Source organism: Populus euphratica, unplaced genomic scaffold (assembly GCF_000495115.2).
Source record: "Populus euphratica unplaced genomic scaffold, PopEup_1.0 scaffold67.1, whole genome shotgun sequence".
NCBI lineage: Eukaryota > Viridiplantae > Streptophyta > Magnoliopsida > Malpighiales > Salicaceae > Populus > Populus euphratica.
In genome coordinates, this window is record NW_011499914.1 from 666679 (window position 1) to 691809 (window position 25131).

Below are 25131 nucleotides of genomic sequence, written 5' to 3' on the forward strand. Positions count from 1 at the left end.
TTGATATACCATTAGTGGAACCTCTAACCGTAATGTTTGTTATTATTATTGTTTAATCCTTCTAGCTAAGAGGAGAAAAACACCCCCCTCCTCTAAGAAACTCGAAATTATGCATTATTCCTTGTTTTTTATTAGTTATTCAACAAACATGTAAGGCTAAACACTTTTTCTTGGTTGTAAGGACATGAAAATCTTTAGATTTCAAGAACTGTGAGATTTATTTTACCTTTTCTTTTCATTTTATATGATGAATATGTTTTTTCTATGATTGTTTATTTTAATTATTAAAGCGGATTCTAAGTTATTATTGTAGATAATTAATATATTGCTAAGTTTAATATCAAAACCAGGGTTGTGGTATACAAACTTGTGAAGCAACTGAGTTTAATAATTGTGATGGATCTACATTATTAATCTGAGAAAGAACACTCAATCAAATCAAACATAAAATACAGGCAGTTATGTTTTCTTGATTAATCAACTTATCTAGTTCTTAAAGCTACCATTGAATTAAATTACAAGTGCGGAAATTGTGGTTGTTTGATGTTTAGGGTTAGTTATACGGCGGATCCATGAACTAACTAATATTAAGACGAGATAAATATTTAGAATATAAATTAATGTTTCGTTTCCATGATCAGTTCTGATTTCTATAGGTGGATGTGTGTTTACGACCAAGGTTTGTTTTCTTAATAATTTTCTGATTTTATTTAATTTTGCTATATAGTTTTCTAGTTTCTTTTACTTTAGCCTAGATAAAATCCAAAACCCCCCAAGTTGTATATCATCTAGCATAAAAATCTGACTTGAACCTTTCTCGTGAGATCGACCCCTTGCTTACTCTATATTATCTTGTGTATTGTGTTTTAAGCTAGGGTAATTAATTTATGCGACCGCGACATCACAATAATATATAACTTTAGGATTCTCTTAATATTTACCTTTCCATGAATAGAGGCTAAATATTAGGAATGAGTTGGATTCCATTTATAACACATACTTCCATATGTATAGATAAAATATATATATATATATAAGAAGAAGAGTGGAACTGACAGGACACCAATTCCAAAAGTTATATATGATAACATGTTGGTGCAGTTTGACACATCATCCGCTATCTTCGAGGTTCACCTACTCATGGGTTGTTCTTTCCTACCGGATCATCTTTTCAACTTGTTTCCTATAGTGATGCTAATTTGGCTGAGTGTCCAGAAACACATCGATCTACTACGGATTGGTGTATGTTTTTAGGTAATGCCTTAATTTTTTAGAGATGTAAGAATCAAGATCGTGTTTCTAAATCCTCTACCAAGGCTGAGTATCGTGCCATGTCTACTGCTTGTTCTGAAATAATATGGCTACGCGATCTTCTTGAGGAGCTTGGGTTTCCTCATACTACTTCTACTCCTCTTCATGCTGATAATACTAATGTTATTCAGATTGCCACCAATCCTATTTTTCATGAATGTACCAAGCACATTGAGGTTGATTGTCATTCTATTGGAGACACGTTAGACAGTCGAGCGATATCTCTTCCTCACATCTCTTCTAATCTCCAAGTTGCTAATATCTTCACCAAAGCTATGACTCGACAGCAACATCAATTTTTTATTGGCAAATTATTGCTATTGACTTACAGCATCAATTTGAAGGGGAATGTTATCGTATATAACTTTAGGACTCTGTTAATATTTACTTTTCCATGAATAAAGGCTAAATATTAGGAATGAGTTGGATTCCATTTATAACACATACTTCTGTGTGTGTGTGTGTGTGTGTATAAAAAAAGAAAAGTGGAACTAACAGGACACAAATTCCAAAAGTTATATACGACAACATATTAGTGTAGTTTGACGCATCATCCGCTATCTTCGAGGTTCACCTACTCGTGGGTTGTTCTTTTTTACCGGCTCATCTCTTCAACTTGTTGCCTATAGTTATGCTGATTGGGCTAAGTGTCCAGATACACGTCAATCTATTACGAGTTGGTGTATATTTTTAGGTAATGCCTTAATTTTTTAGAGATGTAAGAATCAAGATCGTATTTGTAAATCTTCTATCGAGGCTGAGTATCGTGCCATGTCTACTGCTTGTTCTGAAATAGTATGGCTATACAGTCTTCTTGTGGAGCTTGGGTTTCCTCACACTACTTCTACTCCTCTTCATGCTAATAATACTAGTGCTATTCAGATTATCACTAATCCTATTTTCCATAAACGTACCAAACACATCGAGGTTGATTGACATTCTATTGGAGACACATTGGAAAGTCGAGTGATATCTCTTCCTCACATCTCTTCTAATCTCCAAGTTATTGATATCTTCACCAAAGCTATGACTCGACAGTGACATCAATTTCTTATTGAAAAATTATTGCTAGTTGACTTACTAGCATCAATTTGAAGGAATATGTTATTGTATATAACTCTAGGACTCTGTTAATATTTACTTTTCATGAATAGAGGCTAAATATTAGAAATGAGTTGGATTCCATTTATAACACATACTTCCATGTGTATAGATGATATATATATATATATATATATATATATATATATAAAAGAAGAAAAGTGGAACTGATGGGACACAGATTCCAGAACAAAGCTTTCTAATTCTATTTTCTCTAGGTTTTTTAAGTATCTTGACATAACATACTTACCAAAAAAAAAACTTCCCAGAGTTATTTAATGTTATTCAATAAGAGAGTTTACACGAATATATTTGAAGAGGTTCAATGAAAAGATGTTTAAAGAGAAAGAAATGCTTGAATTTGTTTGTTTGGTATTGTGGTAGCTTTTGTGGTTATGGTTCAAAAAAAGTTGTTTTATAAAAAATAATTTTGGTTGAGGTTGATTTGGAATATATGTATGTTTGATTAAAATTGTGGTTGAAATTGAGGTTAAAAAAATAATTTAATGTGTTTTGTTAAAAATGCTTTTGAAATTGAGGTTGATTTAGTATTTATGTATGTTTAGTTAAAATTATGATTAAAATTGATGTTGAACAAAAATAGTTTAATGTGTTTCATTAAGAATGCTTTTGAAATTGAAGTTATAAAATAATTCAAAAAATATATATTAATATTGATGGTTTTTAATTTAAATATTGTAGATTTTATTATTACTATTATATCATGAAATAAATAATACTTTATATAAAATATTTTTTATTGTTTCATTAAACTATCTACAATTCCATCACGTATGAAATACATCTAACAAGGACTATAATTTTTTTTGTTTCTTAAACGCGCTACAACATTAGGTAAAATATAATCAGGAAGAAAATTAGGATTACAATCAAATTCTACAAATGTTATGTCATCAAGCGATCTCCATCTAATTTATATAGTATAATTGAATAATATTAAACACTAATTTTTTGAATAAAACACAATTAAAAAAATAAAAATAATTTTTATTTTTTATTTTACTGGGTTGGACCCGGTTCAATGCATTTTGAGCTTTGGACCAGACATGGTCTAACTGAAATAGTGGAGCATGCTCGACTATTCACTAAACAGTATAGTATGGCTACATTATTCAGTAACCTAGCCGCGCAAGAAACAGTAATAACTTGCTTTCCTTCCTCTTGTGTTTCAAACACAAAAACAATATAGGACCTATGAATAATGAACTATATTTTTTTTCTTTTCCAACAGTTTGCATCTACCATTTAAGCAAATCACAGATACAACTTTTTAAACAAACACTACTGTAGCATTAGCTTGTAACCTTAAAGACCTTGACAATAGAAATAGAAAAATATGCTCTCTATATAAAACTTTATGCTTTATAGACAAGCTTGCTTAAGTTAAAGGGAGTTATGAAAAATTACATATAGGTTAAAAAGATCAATTTACTACGACATTGGTCTTTTTGTTTTTACAAAAACAACTAGAATGAAAGATCTTCCAAATAAAATTATTTTTCATTAAGAGATCAACCCACTTTCATTTGATGTTTTAAGAATCTATAACTCTTTTGAATCAAAATAAAATTATTCAATAAAGTTATTAAGACCATTAAAGCAAATTTCTTAATATCACTTTCAAAACATGTTTTTTTAGGAATTGTTTTTTATATTTATCACTTGTATCACCTCACGTTATATAACCATCTATAAAAATATAAATTTGTTTTCTAAAATAAATATAATACATATCTCACATATTTTTTAATTATATATTTTCGGTGGAGGTTTCTAGACACTCTCCTTGAAGCTGATATAATTGGTATTCAAAGATTAAAGATTAATGGTAACGGGATAAATATTCAGGAGAGGACCAGAGGAAACAATCCGGCAATGGAATCTCGTTTCACGGCTTACAGGATTCAACGAAGGAAACAAATGGCGCAGATTGTGCCGAGAATCTTGGAACCATATAAGATTACGAGGATGGACAGGCAAAATAAGGAATTGACTTTGAAGCCCTAAGAAGGGTCAGAGTACCAAACCAAAAAATACTGGAGCTAGACCACAGGCCCAAACAAAAAGGCCTGAAGGGCCTAAAGGCAAAAGTGTGGGCCAAGATCGAGAGGAATTATTAGCTTTAGTAAAGGAAGGACAGGAGCAAGCCCATATTAGAAATTCTTTGGCAGGCCCAAGCATAACTTCAGCCTGAGATGTTATACCACATTTGCATGGTGAAGCAACTACAACCCTGTTTGGCATTTTATATTAAATGGGAGCGGAAATTTTTTTAATTTTTTTTTATATAATTTTTTCATGTTTTTGAATTATTTTTATGTCTTATATCAAAATTAATTTTAAAAAATAAAAAATATATTATTTTAATAAATTTTCCAAATAAAAATTACTTTAAAACCTGTTATTTAATCCAATAGCACTAATTCATACAAGATGCCCTACAAGAAGACTATCAATGTATCAAAAAAAAATTAACAACGAGGCTTTCCCAGCCCGGATGTTAAATCTAGTAATGAATTGAGACAATACCTTCAAGAGTTATAGCCTTTATTTTTGCTTTTTAAAAGTATTTTTTAAAAAAATTAAAAAAATTTATTTATTTATTTACTTTAAATTGATATGTTTTTAATATTTTTAAATCATGTATTAATATTAAAAATAATTTTTAAAAACAAAAAATATTATTAATATATATTTTTTAATATGAAAAATTATTGAAAAAACAACAAGAACAAGGTTTTAAAAGACTTTGAAGGGAAATTTTAAAAGACCTGAGAAAATGGGATAAGAAATGATCCAATCAGGGCTTCTGTTTTAGAACGGCCCACATAAGTATCAGTTGAGGGCTTGGCGCCTTCCCTTCTGTTTTTCTTTTTATTTCTTGAGTCGTGCATTTTCTATTTTTTTAATCCTATTTTAGCTGCATGTTTATTTTTTATTTTTTTACATAGATTTAGTTTTACATGTTGAAAATAAAATAAATAATTTTAAGACTTAATATCGTAATTTTGATTCTCCGAAAAAATACTTGGTTTTAAATTAAATAAAATAATAGCTTGAATACCCTTTCTTCTCCTTTCTCTCTCTGAGTAGTTTGAAGTTGAAGATACTAAACAAACATCTCGGAAACTACGAAAAAAAATTCAAGAATATTGTCAATCAGAAAGAGACTAATTTATACCAGCGAGGCTTTTGCTGAAATTCAAACCCAATTCTTGATGTGTCTGCTTCAGAAAAGATCCCACTTAGTCCTCCCTGTAAAAGAATGCCACATTGGATTTGCCACCAGCCATAACAATACCATGGAGCTTGACAGCTTGTGAGGTCAAATAAGCTTATGGAAACTGTACTCTGGGAGGGAGGGAGGGAGGGGGAGGGGGAGAGAGAGAAGTAGAGAGAGAGAGAGAGAGAGAGAGAGAGAGAGAGAGAGAGAGAGAGAGAGAGAGAGAGAGAGAGAGAGAGAGAGAGAGAGAGACACTGCTTTCACTCTAATTTTTTTGCATTGAAAAGAAAATCCCGCCTTTACATCAGCTACCTGCAAGATTTCTTTTTTTTGTTTTTTGGGGGGGTTCATTTTTCATTTTTCTTTTATCCTCTGGTTTTAAGGGGAAAAGGTATTGAGTTCAGAAGTTTGCAGTGTTCTCTGCAAATTTCACCAAAAACCTCAAAATTGAGTATCTGGGGCCATCTTCAACTCCCTTGTCCTTGGTTTCGAAGATTCCCTTCATTATACGAGTGTAGAGCCTTTCAAGCAGTGGAATGCCATAATTTTCAGTGCGCTCCACGAAAAGCCGCTTGATGTAATCCACGTGGCTTGATACTTCGGCTTCAGACATTGTAACATCTTGGGATCCACTCCCTTCGGTATGACCAGAAGCTTCTCCTCCTGAAGTTTCATGTCGACTGTCATCGGCTGAAGAGGACTCAGGTCTGTCTGGATTCATATCATCTGCCCCGGCTTCCTCTGGCAGCTTTGCCTGTACTGAATCCTGATGCCGTGATTTATCTTCTGCTGCTGAAGCTGTGTTTCATGAAAAGTATAAAATGATCAGAGAGTTGCGTCCGAAGAGCGATCATGGAAAATTAAAGTGTTCAGTCAAAGAATAACATTAAATATAACGAACTTGGAAAGTTAGGTGTTAAAAACTTCAGATAAAGGACACAAGCTGAAGAGAATGCTAGTTTGGAATGTGGGCTGTGAGATAAAATTCATATACTGAGTAGAAAAATTCAGATTTCTGGCTTCAGGATTTAATTGTCAATATTTACGAGAGGTTTTTCTGAAGGAAAGGAAATTTGAAAACATCAACTAAAAACAGGCCATGTCTATTATACAAGAAGTCGGGCTGAGATTAGTTTTACTTGCTACTGATCTATTACATCAGCATCCGCACCAAAATTCAGCCTGTAAAACGTGTCTTGCAACTTAACATGTTTCAAGACATCATTCAGATAGGTGGGAAAAACAAACAGCAACATCAGAAGGACAAAAGCATATAGCATTACCAATGTACATACCAGCATGAGCAGCATCAGCATTTTTCTTCTGCCTTTTCAAGGCCTCGTAGCTTTGATCCAGATTAACATCAGGCTGGACATTGCGTAGCCTGGCACTTGTTCTAGTAACTGTTCCAAGCTGCACAACTGGGGTTGAAGGGAAAATAGATCCCCCAAAATCATCTGGAATTTGTACAGGACCCCCTTGATCAGCAATCTTGTCACAGCATGTGACAAGCGCAGGGTCCATCTGTGACAACATTCCATGCACCTGTAAAAAATATTATGAAAAGGGATTCATCAAATGATAGAACAAAATGAGAGGAAAAATCATAGAAAACCAAAAGGCATGGAAACTTACTGCATCACGAAGCTCATAACCTCTACTGACAATCCTAGCTCCATTGTAATCATCTCCATTGTACACCTATATTAGGAACATGCACGCCAAATTTAAGCGTGAAATAGATGCACTGACCAAAGGTATGGTGGTGTTAAATTATCCAATGAAAGGAGAACCTAGAAATAGAATTAAATGAGGCTAGGAACAAAACACACCTTTGCATTGGTCACAATGAGATCAATGTCTTGCAGGAATCCTGAGCATGTGATATATTGACCAGAGTCAACACGCTGCAGCATGGTAGCCATGTCCATAGGGTTCTGGATTATAGAGCGATAGTTTGGAGCATCCTCATCGGTGACAGGATAATGGAAGGCACTAAATCGTTTGTCATACAACATCCTGCAGCAAAGAAGTTAGAATGTAAAGTGTAACCAGTGAAAGGAACCACAAATACTGGACAAAGACAACCAGCTTGTACGGAACAAGAAACATGTGCTGTAACAACCATTGGAGTGGGATGATCATAGGGTGATGTAATTTCAAATGCAGACAACATACCAGACCTTGCTAGGAAACCCCCCCCCCCCCCCCCCCCCCCCTCTCTCTCACATGCTAGTGCACAGAGACATACAGTCTACTCGCCCTTTCTTGACCTTATCCCTCACCCAGACCACTTTTCATTGATTTCATTCTCTACTGGATCTAAATCGTTCACTATATATCTCATCTAGCTCCTCCCATCTCTCTTTGGTTTCTAACCACATACTTGACTCTACCATCCTCTTCATTTATTTTGAAATTTGATTCTATTCAATAAAAATTAGATGTGATTTGTTCAAAAGATAAGAGATTCAAGAGTGTCATGGGTATTGCCAGCGGGAAAGGCATAGGAGAACCAATTCCAGGCTCACCAACTTTTTTTAACAATCTGCATTTGGCTTTAATTAACTAGACGAATTGAAATATGCTCGGTGAAGTCTGCAATTTATTAGAACCCACATGCTGGACTAAATTGAGACCATTTCAATAATGCTACAAGGTGAAACAACAATCCAAATTGAAACTTTCTTGTTGAATGAAGAAGCAAATTCCATGTTGCATTGCTTTGTAGTACCACTCTACCATATCTGTGTTTTGTTTAGACCATTTCAATGTTATTTAAACTACAACTACAGTATTAATATAAAAATTTCTTGTTGCATTAAGGCAGTAAAATCACATCATTTTGAGGTAAAATGTGGTTAGGGGTAAAACCACAAGTGTGATGACGTTATATACTGATCTTCTACCCATAAGACTGGGACCATGGTCTTACCGGTTGCAAATATCTCTGAGGCACATGCGCATTCGGCGTAGAGCATGCTGCTCAGCTTCTATCTTGGCTTTTAACTCTGAGGCCTTTGGGCCGCTTGCCACTTTTTGTGCCTTCGGAAGTTCAGGAAGGGGTGCAGATCGTTGTGATTTCTTGGTCACGTCCTCCACCACAACTGATAAGGCAGCCTCAATTAAATGGTCAAAGAACAAAGATCTGTCTTCAGTTGATGGTTTCCCCACTTGATAGCTGACAACAGAAATGTAATATATAAACAAAATACTGGATTTCACAAGGAAATTATTTGTCAACATGCTCATGTAAAAATGGCTCACCAGGAAACAGGGTATTTGCAGGCACCAAATGAATGCCATGCATCCATTTAAAAACAAGAGAAAAAAACTAAAGGGCATTATACGAGCTGGCGTTGAAAGCCTTTTGATGCCTAAAGATTGCCTTCCTATCAGCTATGGTGGATTACAATGATTCCAAGAAGTCTTAATATAAGCATAATGAGGCTACATAGTCCTTTTCTGTTTGGGCAAATATGTAACATAATCTTACTTTGGAAAAGCAAGAATGGATGTATGAAGAATGGTATTAAAATGATGTTTAAAGTAAGGAATTTAAATTTAAGAGCAAAATTACTAAATAGAAAAGTTATATCATAATGATTTTAAGCAGCAGTACAGGGATTGCAACAGAAAATTGATTTCGAAAATAAAACGTACGCTGAACGATGGGGAAATACCAAGGATGCACCATCAATTTCAGCAAGTGGAGATGAAGAGCTTCCAAGTAATAGAATGGGTAAGTCTGACGGCAATTCTTCTAATAAAGTGAGAAGAACAGCCCTGAGCTGTTCATGCGCCTGCAACATCAAGTTTGTAAAGCTCAGAAAAAGGATGATGCAATGAGATCATTGACTTTAAGGTGCTTGATTAAAAAAACATCACTCAAAATCAGAAAATTTAAGCAAGCATGGTCAATTGTTTCAGGTGAGATGCAAGAATATGAATGACTCCCTTGGATTTGTAGGGGGAAAAACAGTGCATGTGATACAACAAAAATTTTACTGCATTTTCCTAAAGTTAGCAGAGGGAGGCATGTGCTTACGTTATCCCACCAAAGATCAAAATGAGGTATGTAAAGGATAGATGGTGTTGCTCTCCGTGCTTCACCAAATATGTGCACCAATGCTTCTTCTGGTGTCTTTGCACTGGGATCTGAAAGCAGAGATGGAAGTCCAAGAGAATGAACAGGAAATTTCTCCAGTTCATGTAACACTGCAGGCCCAAGATGATCCTGTTAAACTAAATCAGTAAGTACTCTTAGTTTGGTGTTTACATAATGATCAATATTCAAAGATCAAATGGTTAAAAGATAATTACCAGACCAGAACCTTCACAACCACAAAGCAGAAGCCGTGGCCTATACACGAGAGGAATTGCAGATCCATAGGAAAGCATAGAAAGCTTGATAAACTCGGATGACACTGCAAGAGGTGGAAATATGTTGGATAGGCAATTCATGGCTTTATGGAGATGACTTTGCAGACATGGTGCAACTACCAAAGACAATGGCCTAGAGTGCACAACAGCACCTCTATGAGCTGCAGGGGTAATTGTGGACATGGCTTCAACAAAATGATCCTTTTCAACCTTCACAGAATCAACATCTATCACAAACTTATCATCACTTGTGTAAACTTGAGGGTATTTTTCACGGAAAGCACGGATGGCAGCTTCAGTGCATAATGCCTTTAAATCAGCACCACAATAGCCGACACAACTAGCTGCCAGTTCTGACTTTAGCTCCTTTGAAGGAGGATGCTTCCACTTGCGGGTGTGAATGTCTAATATTTCAGCACGGGCCTCACAACCAGGCAAAGGAAAGTTAAATTCTCGATCAAACCGACCAGGGCGACGCAAGGCTCCATCGATGGCATCAACTCTGTTGGTTGCTCCAATCAAAACAACTTGTCCACGAGAATCCAAACCATCCATCAATGCAAGCAGAGTAGAAACAATAGAATTGTGAATCTGCTCTTGTTTGCTAGATCTAACAGGAGCAAGTCCATCTATTTCATCAAAGAAGATAATGGAAGGCTGGTTCCTTTGTGCCTCCTCAAAAAGAAGTTTCAATTGCCTTTCAGCCTCACCAACCCATTTGCTGAGCACATCAGCACCCTTGCGCATGTAAAAACTAACCTTCTGCCCAGCTTTTGAAGCAGCACATGCTAATGCCCTGGCAATTAATGTTTTCCCAGTACCAGGAGGACCACATAACAAAACCCCTCTTGGCGGGGTAATATGATAGCTGGCAAAGAAATCTGGATATAACAAGGGAAAGAAAACCATCTCCTTCAGAGCATCAATATATTCAGAAAGCCCACCTATGTCATTAAAACTTACACTCTCATCAACCTGTAAAGGTTGGATATCTGCCCCTCCCTTAGAGCTAGGGCCAGCAGTTTGCACTCCAGAAGTCAAGCTTGCTAAGGCATCACCTTGATGGCCCCAACCAGATGCAGCAACATTCAGTCCCCATGCTGTCATCCCATGCATCTCTAGTCCCCCTAAGAGCCAAGGTGGTCCAGATCTGCTCCCACCTCGAGCCCAAGGAATAGCAGGACCTTGGTCTAGCTCATCCACAAGAAGGGAATCATCAGAATCTTCTGCTCTTGTTAGACGATGACGCTTGTGAACCCTTGATCCCCCCTTCCTTACATCCCTATTGACCTTTGTTCCCATTCCTTGGTGCAATACCCTTCGAGGAGATCGCGGTCTTTGCTTACCTTCCTCCATACAGAGCCTACGGACTTCTGTGCGATTTCGGAGATCATATCTCCTCCTTCCATCCTGTTCCTCCTCCTCCTCCTCCTCCTCCTCTTCCTCCTCCTCACCTTCATCGTCATCACCATCTTCCTCGCCTTCGTCCTCACCCTCTCCATCACCCTCATCGTCATTCTGACCATCATCTGCATCATTATCATCAATATCATTCCCATTTTCAGTCTCATCTTCAACAGCCTTCTCTTCAGAAGTATCTTGCTCATCCCCAGAGTCTAAAGCCAATGGCTCTGTTTTGATTGTTCTTGAACGACGGGGCCGCAATCCTTCACGTCGAGGTGTTGATTTAGTCTCCACAATTTTTTTACGCTTGGAAGATGATAACTCATCTTGACTCGCACTATTATGAATCCGATTCCTCAAAGGTCGAAATGCAGGTCTCTGAAAAATAATGTTTCCCAAAGTTTTACATGAAGTGAAAAATGGAGAACAAATCATTTTTACCATCTAAAACCTAAGCCCTTAGAAGTTGAGAAAAAACTACAGTAACATGCATACACAAAAACTGAGGGCTTGCAAGAGTATAGATTCTAACCATCAAGTCTTCATCCTCTGATCCAGAACTATCTGTGTAATCTTCAAGATGAGCAGAAAGCCTCCTCTTTCTTGTCGAGCGTCGAAGATTGGTTGGAACTGACTGCAAGAGAATCAGAAACAACAGAATGTCATATTTTAGAATATATAACATTAATAAGAATAGGGAATCACAGAGTAATATAATTAGCATTAAGAGGAGAAACATTCTATAAACTCATCATAATAGCATGTTCAGCCTCCATGAAAAAGTCCCAAAGACAGAAGCATAAGTAAAAAGAGAAATGAAGTTAAAGGAGATATGAACACTTACATTAGCATTTGCAGCCCGCACCGCCCGGTTACCCAACATCTTGGCAATCCGAGAAGCTGCAGTCCTCGTCTTTGTTTTTCCTTTCCTAGGCCGGATAATGCTTGGGGTATAATATAAGTACGTCCGGCTAAAAACTTTTGGTCTTCTCCTAAGCCTATCACTAGTCCGCACAGGCCTTGCAACTGGGCCATCTCCTTGACCAGAACGTTTTGTATACATATGCAACGAAACAAAAATCTATCTCTGTTGTCTATGCTCTCCTCCCATGAAATTAAAAACACCTGACCTCAACAGAAAAAACAATAAAAAAACCTCAAGTTTAGGATCCAACCCCTATGATTAATAAACAAATAAAAAACCCACAAACATAAACACAATTTATTAAGATCACTCATAGAATACCATTATTTTTATTTCTAAATTCTGATCATCTTTCCAGCACCACCACAAATTTAACAAAAATTCTGCTTTTCAAGAATAAAAACTCGTACATTGCTACACATTGTTCTCCTTCTCTCACTTTCAACTTCAAGCTTCCAGCAGAATCAACAGGAAATTCATTCCACTTCAAAAACACACTAAAAAAAATCAGTTCCTTCAAACCTCTAAATTCTTAACTCGCTATCTAAAACCCCTAAACAGCTCCCCTAAATACAAATCACTAAAACCCTAGCAACCGCAAAATCTCGAAAATAATTCCATTGTTCAGCACACGCAACAGGCGTGCTTACACTCTAACATGAATACTCAAAAAAATCTACCATAAAAAATTTACTAAACACTAATTATCCACATTTAAAATGCCCTAAATTACTCTTATACACAAAAATCATCAAAATAAAATTACTCTAATAACTAATTCGCACTAATTTCGATCATTTTCAGTAATTTCAGCATAAAAAAACAAAGACGTGTGCAGATTTTTATTTCAGTAACTAAGGATTTCAGAAAAAATCAATGCATGCAGGGAGGATAGACAGCGGAAATTAAAAAATAAATTAATCTCTTAAATTTAAAAAAAAAATTGAACGATATGCATTTTGAATAATCAGAAAAATCTTTGAAATTTTTTAGGGGAAAAGGGAAAGGAAAGGGACGGTGGAGATTTACCTGATCAGAGAGATCTGTCTAGAGAGAGAAAGCGAGAGAGGAGAGAGATGGGGGGGGGGGGGGGGGGGGGGGGGGGGGAGGAAGAAAACACCATGAATGAAAAGTATCGATCAGAACATGGTATTACATGAAAACAATGTTAGTCTCTAGGTAGCTCCAATACCATCATTAGTGCCTTCTATTAGTTTTTGTTTTTCAGTTCTTTTTTAAAAAGAAAAAAGAAAGAAAGAAAGATTTTAGTATGGAAGCAAAATGGATTTTTCCTCGAACAAAATAATCATAAAAGAAGAAATAAAAAATTTGAGGATAGATTAGGAGATTAGGGTTTGTCATTTTGGTGGGGGGCTGAACCCCTCTCCCTATTAATTGAAAAGAAGTTGCGAATATTCAAAGAAAAACAATAATAATTTGATCAGATGAGGGTTGTGGATGATAGAACAAATAGATAGATAGAATATTTATGGAGTACGTAGTACTAACAGAAATAAATTCAGGAAGAAAGGAAGAGGTTAAAAACCTTTGTATTTAAGAATAATATCCTTACGGTGAAAATGCTCTAACCGTCAAATATAAAAAGATAGATTTATGGATAATAAAATAAATAAATACAGAAAGAGAAAGAGTATGGAGTAGTAATAATAATAAAGAAAGGAAGGAAGGAAAAGGTTAAATACCTTCCATAATTGTAAGGATGTATGCTCCATGAAAATGCGAGAGAGAGAGATAAAACCCCAGGGGCATGGCGTTTCTGAAAGAGAGGGGGGTTTCTCGCGTTTTATAAAAACCTAAAGAAGCGAGTTTTCGTTATGGTGACTCAGTGAGTGAGTTTAAAAGGATAGAGAGCGAGTTGACACTTGAGCTTTAATTTCTACGTGGACGTGTGTGTGGATCTTCCTTGTCTCAGTCCCGGTCGTTAAGTGCCACGTGTTTTATGTTTTGCTTGTTAACGTAATGGACCCAGTTGGAGATTGACACGTGGAAGGAAGCTTGATTTTGGGTGACGTGTGAACTAGAGGAGTTTTGTATGTTTGATGTGGCGGAGGGGGATTGAGTGGGATTTGGAAAGATTGTGCAAACGGGTACACCTGAGTTTTTTAATTTTTTTCTATTTAAAATAATACTTTTTTTATTATTATCATAAATGTTTGAAATGAACTTGTGCATCATAATTAATCCTAAAAATTATAAAATTAATAATTATATAAATTTTTAATAATTTTAAATTTTAAAATTTAAATTTTTAAAATTTAAATTAATAATTTTTAAAAAATAAATTTAAAATCTAACCAATTAAATTATACCTTTCAAGATTTAAAAAAATATTAAACATCATATATGTGTATTATTTCCATCGTGCTTGTTTTGTGAACATAATTATAAAGTTGGTTCCATTTAATGGGTTGTTTCAAAATCTAATGATTTGTTATAAAACTTGAAATGGTCTGAAAAATTAATTTAAAATTTTATTAATTTATTTAAATTAATTTAAGTCAAAAAATAAAAATATATAATTAATTCAAGTAAAAATCTAAGATAGATTTATTTATCGGATTTATTTGAGTTTAATCTTATCAAAATCTAATAATTAACTCATTAATTTTAAAATAAATAATAAACTAATATTATTTTGATTTTAAAAAAATAAAAAATTGAGGGTTAGATTTGTAATTAAATAAAAAATAATCCTTATTTTACTTGAATTTAATTGATGGGACTAATTAGGTTAAAAATATAATATATTTTTTTATTTTTAAAATAATATATACACACACTAGTTGATCTAATAGCCCACGAATTGATCAAATAAATAATAGCCCACGAATTGATCAAATAATAATGCATCGAGGGGCTTGGCCTAGCGGTAGCAAGAGCCAATCTCCTTTCACTGCACATGGGTTCAAGTCTTGACGTACACGCCTGTCATCCCCGCGATGCCTTACCTAGGCTTGGCCTAGCGGTAGCAGGAGCCAAGCTCCTTCCACTGCACATGGGTTCAAGCCTTGACGTACATGTTTATCACCCCCGCGGTGCCTTACCTGTCTATTGGGTTTGCAGGGTATTCAGTGGGCCGTGGGGATTAGTCGTGATGCGTGCAAACTGGCCCGGACACTCCACATAAATAAATAAAAAATAATGGATCATATCCAAATTTATATTTTGAACAAAATGATGGAACATATCCAAATTTATATTTTGAACAAAATGATAATAGATTCTAAATTTAATCGCAACAAATTATATTTAAAAAAAGCTTGATGATGAAAGAAATAAAGAGAAAGTTTTAATATATTTTTTTTCCCCTTCATGGTTAGGAAAAAACACTCCAATTTTTTTAATTTTTTAGATTCAAACATTAAAATCAAAACAGCAAAAAAATTATTAAATTTCTTTAAATACATCAAATAATAAATTCCTCCATGTTCTAGGTTAAGAGAGAGGGTGCACCATTAAAATTACTCAAAAAAAAAGAAAAAGAAAAACTTAAAATCTCGATCGATGCAAAAACTAGCCCAGTGATATACCATCAGGCTTTAAAAGGTATGAATTATGTGAGCCATGAGGAATGTATTCTGTCTCAAGCAAGATATGAGCCATGGAAATGGCATTTTCTTCACTTCCTAGTATCCAATCATAGCACACAAGAATACACTTCTCACTCTCACGTCAACTATCAGCATGGCACATCTGATTCAGCACAGCACATGCAATTTGAAAAAGCAGATTGATAATTGTGTAGGAAACTCTTAATTCTCTCAGCTGGCCCTGTTTCCATGTCCACAAGCAGTGTTCATGGGACTTTAGCCAAAAGTTTAATGAAAAAGGGAAAAGTTTTTAACAAATCTTGCTATAGATATGAAAACAGTGGAGAAGATGACCACCCATTTTCCCCATATCGCTTCTCCACAGTAGAACAAGGCTGAGATGTAGAACCATCTAACCAGACTGGGGAACGTTTGTGTAAAGCTAACAGAAGGCAAGCTTCCATTTTAGATGAACATCATAGTTACACATACGTATTAAACACGTCCAGCTGCTTTGTGGTAATCTGAAAGAATTTTTGTCCGTACTGGAGTGAACGGAGGGAAAGCTGGTCAGGTGCTCTAATTTGCTCCGTAACTCCTAACTTCAGATCACATTGCAGCAACTCCACTTTCTAAACAACGAATATTTTGCAAATTAACTTTATCAACACATAAATTATGTATTCACTGAGATAAAAATATATATCAAGGTTATGCCCCAAGAAATTAAATGAAGGCAAAAAGCCTCTGATGCTAATCAGGCAAAAAATTATGGTGGAGCCCTTCAGAACAGCGAAATCCAAAACCGAAGTGAAGGACAAAAGACCAGAATTCACCAACTTTCAGGAAACTTCTGGATGTCTCAAACTTCAGGTATTATAGTGAATACAATGATGGTGATAGCTAAAACATCAACTATTGGCGTTACTGTTACTGTTCTTCTTGGTGGTGCTCATTTTAGTGACAGTGCAATTTTAATGTCACTACCACCAAACCTGAGGACTGATGCAACTGTGATCTTGCAAAGGGACAAAACAGGACAGAAGGGAATCAATTCGAAAAAGCAAAGTATTCATTAAGCATGGTCTGTATCTGTAAAGTAAACAGACTCTCCACATCATGGACTGAGGTGTCTCTTTTCTTCTTCAATGGGGAAAACCTTGGCTTCTGCTTGATGCGTAAAACTATGCAGTATTGACATTTTCTGCTGTTTCCCAGTTACAAGAACTTCACACTGACTCTTCATCTGGCCGTAAGGAACAGGTAATTTTGAACCAACTCTTTTCTTTTTCAAACTTTCCTAAATTTGCAATTTTCAATACATTCCACAACCATTCCTTGCTAAGGATCACGGATCTAAACAGCATAAAATGGGAAAGAAATGCAGCCAAGGAATGACATTCCATGCACCAAGCAGTTAAATGTTGAAAAGGAAATGAAGAAACAGGAAGTGCTCCTCTTACTGATTCCAGAAGTTCTTTGACGCTTAGGATGTCAAGTGTATGGATAGATATTGATGTTCTGCGACCTGACTGGCTTCAATTTAGTTCTGTGAAGGTTTCATCATCTGTCAAGGAAGCTGCAGGCATGATCTGAGAGACAACCAATAAATTAAGTGAACTATCACCACGGATGCTAACTGTAAGATGGAAAATATTAACTTAATGATGTTACCTCCTCAAATGCCTGAAACTCCATCAGGTAAGAGGGGAACATGGCCTAGGTGTATCCATAAACAGGGGAGCTCCGGATGGATAGGCATCATCAGGTGAAAACTCCTGCATTAATTGCTGTTTTATGCCTGATAATTCATCCTGGAAAAAAAATGAAAAAGAAAAAAAGGAGTGATTTTTGATAAACACCGCACGTATAAATGTGGATGAACACCGCAAATATAATGCCTGATAATTCATCCTAATATATTCTCTAATTTTTACATGACACAATTGTGGCTAATCCTTTATCAGATCTAGGAAAGAGGGATTCACTAGTGATCTTGTTAAGAATTGGATAAATATAAATAAGAATATCACCTCTGATAATTTGACAAATCTGGTCATGAATTGGGACGTCAGGGTTTCCTTCAAATGACTATCATCCGCTTCCACATGTGAAAGAGATTTTAAAGCAGCAACATCCTCCTCCTCTGATCCATTTGCTATTTTCCCGTCATCAGATTCTACGTAAACAGCCTGCAGCCTGGTATCTTCAACTAATTCAAGATAAGGGTCGGCCTGTGACACAGAACAACAAACAAAAGAATTAAAGCCGGGAAAAGAAAGAAATTTTTAAAAAAGAAGTTGAACAGTGAATATTAGAGTTTTGAATAGAATTTTTTTTTTTCAGATCAAACTAGATTTAGAGTTTAATATATTTTTAAAGAAGAAGTTGAACAGTGAACATTAGAGTTTTGAATAGAATTTTTTTTTCCAGATCAAACTAGATTTAGAGTTTAATATAAATATTATAAACCGTTTAATTGTAAGAATAATTAAAAATCTTGCTCTGATATCAAATTTGACGCAGAACAACAAACAAAAGAATTAAAATCAGGAAAAAAAAGAAGTTTTTAGAAAAGAAATTAAAAAGATAAAGCAAATAAAGAGAAGAAAGGGGATTGAAGATATGCAAAATTAAAATCAGGAAAAAAAGAAGTTTTTAGAAAAGAAGTTGAAAAAATAAAGCAAATAAAAAGAAAAAAGGGGATTGAAGATATGCAAAATCTATAATTTTTCATTAATCATCAAAACTATCTCTCACAATAACAAGAGAGCATATAAATAGTAAATTCTAAAACATCCTACTAATAGGCTCGGCCCAAATTGTTTAACATAAATAATAAAATAATAATGAGCAGGTCTAAATAGACTAAATAAATAAAATAACAATGCAATGGGCCCAAATGGGCTTAGTCTCCCAACCACAACCTGACAGGTTGAGCCATCCTACGCTATCTCCGTCCATATACTCATATAATTTGTGGTGTGGGTCTGGTGTTCCCACCAGCCTGCCATAATATTCATAAATTCATGCAAATATATTAACATGTCATTGTCATAGAAAAACAAAAACAAAACATTTCCTTCTAAATGGTAATGGAAAAGTAAACTAACTGTTTTTTCTGTTGGATAGGATTTAACAAAAGAAATTAGCTCTCGAAGATTTCCTTCCCCTGCTGCAAAAATAAGCATGAATGATGTGTGAAGATAGACCTTCTACGAGATGGTTGCAGACCTGCTTAGATATGGATGCAGGAAATAGATATTGGAAGTAAATTGCACCAACATAACCAATCTAATAATTTCAAAAAATAAACTTCAAGAACAATTAAAAAATCATAAATCAGGGATCTTTTAGCCAAAGAAAAAAGAGGAATTAGAGAGCAAATGTTGTCAATCCCTACAATCAAAACACATTACCAACTAACCTTCTTGAGCTAGAGAGATGCTCCTAAAAGAGAGTGCCAGCTGAAAACAACGAACTAGTGCCATGTGACTTGAGGTCTGTATCCATCAACATACAGGCTAAATTAAATCATCAAATAGAAAGCATAAAATTCTTTAGTTATCTTAAGCCGGGTAATTTGAAAGAAATGGCAAGACATCAAACTTTTTTTTCTGGCTAGCAATTTTCTTCTCCAGATTCAATATCAGTATCATTGCAAAAAAAAAAAGTTGATAAATGGTAAGATGAGAAAAAATGTTGCTGGCTTGAAGTATCATTGTAAGTTCAAAAGATTCAAAATGAATTACCAGATATACTTTGATAAATTAAGAAATATTGTAACTGAGAGGAGATTGAAATAAATGCATCCTCTCACCTTAGATCGTGTGAAAAGCAAAGTGATATTATAAGTATGGCTCATGGCCTCAAAATTTGTAGGCATATTCTCTGCAGATGTAGCCTGGACCCATAATGATGAAAGCAAAAGACTAATTTGATGGCTACTTAGTCGAAGGGAAGTTAGCTGCCAACGAACATTCAATTACCTGAGACCATTTAAAAAGGATGTGAAAAGGAGATCCCAGCTGAAAACTAAATGAATTCTCAAATGCAAAATCTTTGGAGCTCCATACCATTTTTCCATCTAGTGCAGCATGCTTGAAGCTGTTTAAATGATCATGAGAATCATGTTTTTCACCCATATTTGAAATTGAATTGCCTTCTTCCCAAGATTTTCCATCCATGGCTTCAACATTATCTTTGCTTTCACCTATAGAAATCAAAATGGATTGGAGAGAAAGATTAAAGAACTGTTGTATTTATTCTTCTGTGCACTTTTGTTGTCTTTAAATAGACTTTGAGTTTTCCACTAATGTAACTACTATCCTATTAGTTAGCCTAAGCATGATATACATTTAAATTTGAAAAGCTTATTATCTTATTTCTCTTGTTAACTTTATCTCCTTTGTTTCAGGAATTTATTGTTGGTATTGAAGAGTTCTCGTTGACATGTTCTTCTACACACCTCCGCAGTTAAAAGGATAAGAAATGAACAATGAGATTGTCACGCAGAAGAAGAAACAGAGTGGAAAACAACAGCTTAGTGAGGGCATCTGCATATTAATCTCTGCTAGATACAAATTGAACATGAAGTTGACAATGTAGAATTTGATCACGAACAAAATGAAAGTTAATTTCAAAATATTTTGTGTGAGCATTAAATAGAGGATTACTGATCAAGTATGTAGCTTCAATGTTGTCACACCAAAGAATTGGAGGTTAGACAAGTTGAACATGAAAATCAGTTAGCAAGGATTGCATCCATTGAAGTTTAGCAGCAGCATAAACAAGAGCTTTGTATTCTGCTTTAGTATTACTGCGTGTAACGGTTTGCACCCTTATGAAATTAAATTTTGGCCTAGATAAACACAAAAGGCACCAACTAATCGTCTATCATCACGACCAGATGCCCAATCCGCATCACTCGTAAACTGCAAAGGCAACATCAAGCTTAGTGAAGGAGAGGTACTGCAACCCGCCAACTATGTTGCAATACAAATGAGGGTTAGCAAAAGGTATTCCATCAGATTTTGATAATGACTGGGAGGTGGACATGGGCTTTAAGCATGGCTTTACTTTGTCCATCTAACTGCGAGTAAGAAGATCCAGAATATAATGGCACTAGGATAAATGCAAACCACTGGCGTCTTTTGTTGCTTCAATTCCTAAAAAGAAATTCAAGTCATTAATGTCAATGTCTTTCACTGTAAACTTGTTTTGCAACAACGTAACTACACAGTTAATAGATTGCATGTTAGCCCCATCTAAAATTATATCATCGATATAAATGAGAAGATAAATGAGTGTGGAGCCTTGGTGATAAATATATAGAGTGATCAGCTTGACTGCTAATGAATCTAGTGGCCTGCAGCTAATTAGTCAATCGAGAGAACCATGCTCTTGGTGCTTGGCAAAGACCATACAGAAATCTCTACAACTTACAAACATGGTGAGGCAATTATGGATGAATGAAGCCAGGAGGTTGAGTCATAAATACATCTTCATGGAGAAGGCCATATAAGAAGGCATTTTGCACATCTATTTGATAAAGATACCAACTATGAGAAACTGCAAGAGATAACATCAAATGGACAGTAGGTGCTTTAACCACGGGACTGAGTGTCTCACCAAAATTAACATTCTCTTATTGATGAAAACCTTTGGCTACTAGACGTGTCTTGAAACATTTAATGTTACCATCAGCTTTTCTTTTGACTTTGTAAACCCATTTGCAACCAACTAGATTAGCATTCGGTGGTTTGGGAACTAGAGTCCAAGTTCTATTTGCTAACAAGGCATCAAATTCTTTGTTCATAGCCTCACGCCAATGGTGGTGTTTGACTGCAGTTAAATAGCAAGTGGGTTCTCTATTTTGAGGTTGGAGTGTGGTCATAATGGCTTCGCGAATTGGATAGCGAATATGGTGATCAGATAGGATTTTTGATTTGTGGATGTTATTCTTACTTCTTGTGATCATGGGTGGTATGAATCTGCTATTGAGGTTGAGAAGGTGATGGAGCTGGATCGATATTATTCTGCAGCTAAGATGGAATAACATAGCTAGCAGGGGAGGTAGAATTACCATGAAGATAATTAATTTGAAGGACTTGATGGTGAGATCATATATAGCTGGCTTGGTGCAAGAGGCTGAGTAATTGTACTTACAGAAATAAGAATACTAGAGGATGACAATTGAAGATTTGGTGGGAGGACAGCATGATTGGATTTGGGTGTGAGTAAAGTAGATGTAGGTACTACATAGGGATAGATAGATTCATAAAAAACTACATGATTGGAAATGAGAATTTTTCCAGTTGTGACATCTAAATATTTGTAGTCTTGATAACCAATATTGTATCTAATAAATACACAGTTTTTTTTTATTGAAAATCCATTTTATGTATATTATAGAAGTGTAAATAAGGCCAACAAGCAAACTAAAGACACACAAAAAATAATAATCTAGTTTATGATTGTGGACCTTTTCATAAGGAGAATAATTGTGTAAAATTAGAGTGGACAATCTATTAATAATATAAACAGTAGTCAAGAAAGCATCTTCCCAATTTTTTTGTGATAATTTTGAGTGAGCAAATAAAAATAAACCTACTTCAATAATTTTACAGCGACATCTTTCAATTGCACCAGCTTGTTAATGGGTATAAAGACAGGTTATTCGATGATTAATGCCTTAATTGTGTAAATATTTATGGAGGCTACGAAATTCCCCACCCTAATTTGATTGTAGAGCTTTTATTTTTGTATTAAATTAGCGTTCTATAGCAATTTGAAAATGGATGAAAATATGATATATATCAAATTTGAGTTTTAAGAGAAATAACTATAAATATTTTGTAGCATCATCTAGAAAACTGATGTAGTAATGAGCACCGGTGGTTGATAAAACAAGAATAGAGCCTCAAACATCTAAATATATTAATTCCATAGTTTTAAAACAGAAACATGAACATGTTTAAAGGGCATAACATGACTTTTAGCCAACTAACATTCAAAATAAATGGAAGTAATTTTATTACAAGGAGCTAGTGAGATAACTTTATTAATGACTAGAAAAGAAGCATGACTGAAGAGTTGCGGTGTCAAAGTTTGGTAGACACATGAATACTAGATAAACCTTGAGGTTAAATATGAGCAAGAGATGCAGAGAAGGTGTAAAGACCATTACTGAGTGGACATCGATATAGGATGTTCCCCAAATAATCCTTCATAAAAAATAAAGAAGCATGAAACTCGAAGAAAATATTATTATCTAGATAAAATATTTTTTTGTATTTCAGGAATATAAAGAATTTGTTTAAGCATAAAGGACATAGAAGGAGAAGAGAAAGTGGAAGTGCCACCATGAATGATTTCCAAACCCGCATCATTAGCCACATGAATATGATTCTGATTGTTGTCATCTTTATTAAGCAAGTGAATATTGTTGGCATTATTGGTTAAATGATGGGTGGCTCTAGTATCAATATGCCACTTATTATTAGCAGTGTGGTAATATGCAGCAACCATAGCTTTAGGTTGGTTTTTAGAATTGCATTAATCCTAATAAGAAAGATCAAACTGGTGATAACACTGTTTAGCAGAATGATCTGGTTTAAAACATACCTGGCATGTAACAATGGTAAATGAACCATAGTTAAGGGAATTGAAACGTGAGCAATGACCTCTACTATGGTAGAAATTAGTTCCATGATTTGGGTTGTGAAAATTTACATGGATGGGGGGTGGTGTAAAGGATGCTTTGTAGCCATATTAACTAATGAAGTGGCTGGTTGTTATGATTAGTACAAGACTCACTTATAAGAAGAAGGGAATACAGTTCCTCAAAAGTGACAAAATCTGAATAAGAGGTGATGACAGAAGCTAAGGAATCATACTCCTAGCCAAGTCCTGTAAGCACGTAGGTGATGATTTCATTAACTATGAGAGGTTGTTCAGCAAGAGAAAGTTCATCAACCAGGTGTTTGATAGAGAGAAAATATTCATTAGCTGACAGAGCACCCTTGCAAACATTGGCCAGTTGAGCGCGAATTTGGACAACTTTGGCACGTGAGATGGAAGAAAAGGGGTGCTCTAAGGCAAGCCAAACGTCATGAGTTGTTGTATAAGACATGGTTTGAGTGAGAATGTCTTCAGTGAGGGAGGCATTTATAGTGGCAAGAATGAGAGAATCCTGACGAAGCCATTGAATGTACTAGGAATTTGGAATTTTGATACCATCACCTCTGTTGGGATGAAGAGCATCAATTTCTTGTGGGGGAATGGGGATTGTACCATCAAGGTAACCAAAAACACCATAACCTCTAGAGTAGGGCGATGTTTGAGCCTTCCAAACAAGATAATTAGAGGAGTTGAGTTTGATGTTAATAGTAAATGAAAGATTGAAGAGGGATGAGATAGTAAGAAGGGCATCAATAGAATTATTTGAGGTGGAAGATGAGGAAGTCATTGTGAATCAATAGTAAATAAACGTAGTCTTTTTAGAGGCTCTAATACTATATAGAAATCAAAATGGATTGGAAAGAAAGATTGAAGAACTATTATATTTATTCTTCTACAGTATGTTCTTCTACATTCTTATTCTCTTTAAATAGACTTTGAGTTTTACAGTAATGTAACAACCATCCTGTTAGTTAGCCTAAGTATGATATATATTTTAATTTGAAAAGGTTGTTATCTTATCTTCTTTTGTTATCTTTATCTCCTTTGTTTTAGGAATCTGTTGTTGGTGTTAAAAAGTTCTGGTTGACCTATTCTTCTACAAAATAGGAGAAACCTTTACTCCTTTTTTGTGATGTTGATGCACCAAAAATTTCAGAAACAGCTTCAGAGGTTTTCTTATCTGGGTCTGACTAAGGAGAAAACAAAGGATGGCACGAGCAAGATAGAGAAAACACAGTGCACTCTAAATTTAGTCTCATGGTCTGGGTAGGCCTTTGCTACAAGCAATTGGTGAATAGAGCATTAGGAAAAGCCTAAAACAGATTACTAGCATAACCTCATATTATAAATTATGGTTTAAAGTTTCAAAAGCCAAGTTTTTGTGGCACTATTGCACTAGTTAGTCCATCAAATTCTATATATTAAATGAAGTTAGCATTTAAGGAACAACTGCAGACCTTATCTGAGAGATGCAAGATGCATTTTTCCAAGGCAAACTGAAGATCAATATTCCATCCATCATTGCCACC

The 25131-nt window shown here is 35.1% G+C and overlaps 1 protein-coding gene and 1 pseudogene across 6 annotated transcripts; both read right to left on the bottom strand.

Annotated features, from left to right (window-relative positions):
• Nucleotides 1-5914: 5914 nt before the first annotated feature.
• On the bottom strand, nucleotides 5915-13442 carry LOC105134386 (ATPase family AAA domain-containing protein At1g05910-like). 6 transcript variants are annotated; one of them, XM_011038783.1, is made up of 11 exons: nucleotides 13398-13442; nucleotides 12288-12568; nucleotides 11976-12077; nucleotides 9980-11821; nucleotides 9705-9893; nucleotides 9320-9459; nucleotides 8592-8837; nucleotides 7489-7675; nucleotides 7292-7357; nucleotides 6952-7201; nucleotides 5915-6445 (listed from the first exon to the last, which is right to left on the bottom strand). In XM_011038783.1, exons 2-11 carry the CDS (start codon nucleotides 12504-12506, stop codon nucleotides 6057-6059), a joined length of 3630 nt encoding a protein of 1209 aa, XP_011037085.1. In that variant the 5' UTR covers nucleotides 12507-12568; nucleotides 13398-13442; the 3' UTR covers nucleotides 5915-6056. The 6 variants fall into 6 exon arrangements, with proteins under 6 accessions (XP_011037085.1, XP_011037083.1, XP_011037082.1 ...); XM_011038781.1 differs by having other exon boundaries at nucleotides 5915-6454; XM_011038780.1 differs by having other exon boundaries at nucleotides 6940-7201.
• A 3524-nt stretch (nucleotides 13443-16966) lies between these two features.
• LOC105134388 (uncharacterized) lies at nucleotides 16967-20135 on the bottom strand (annotated as a pseudogene).
• Between the last annotated feature and the right edge of the window lie 4996 nt (nucleotides 20136-25131).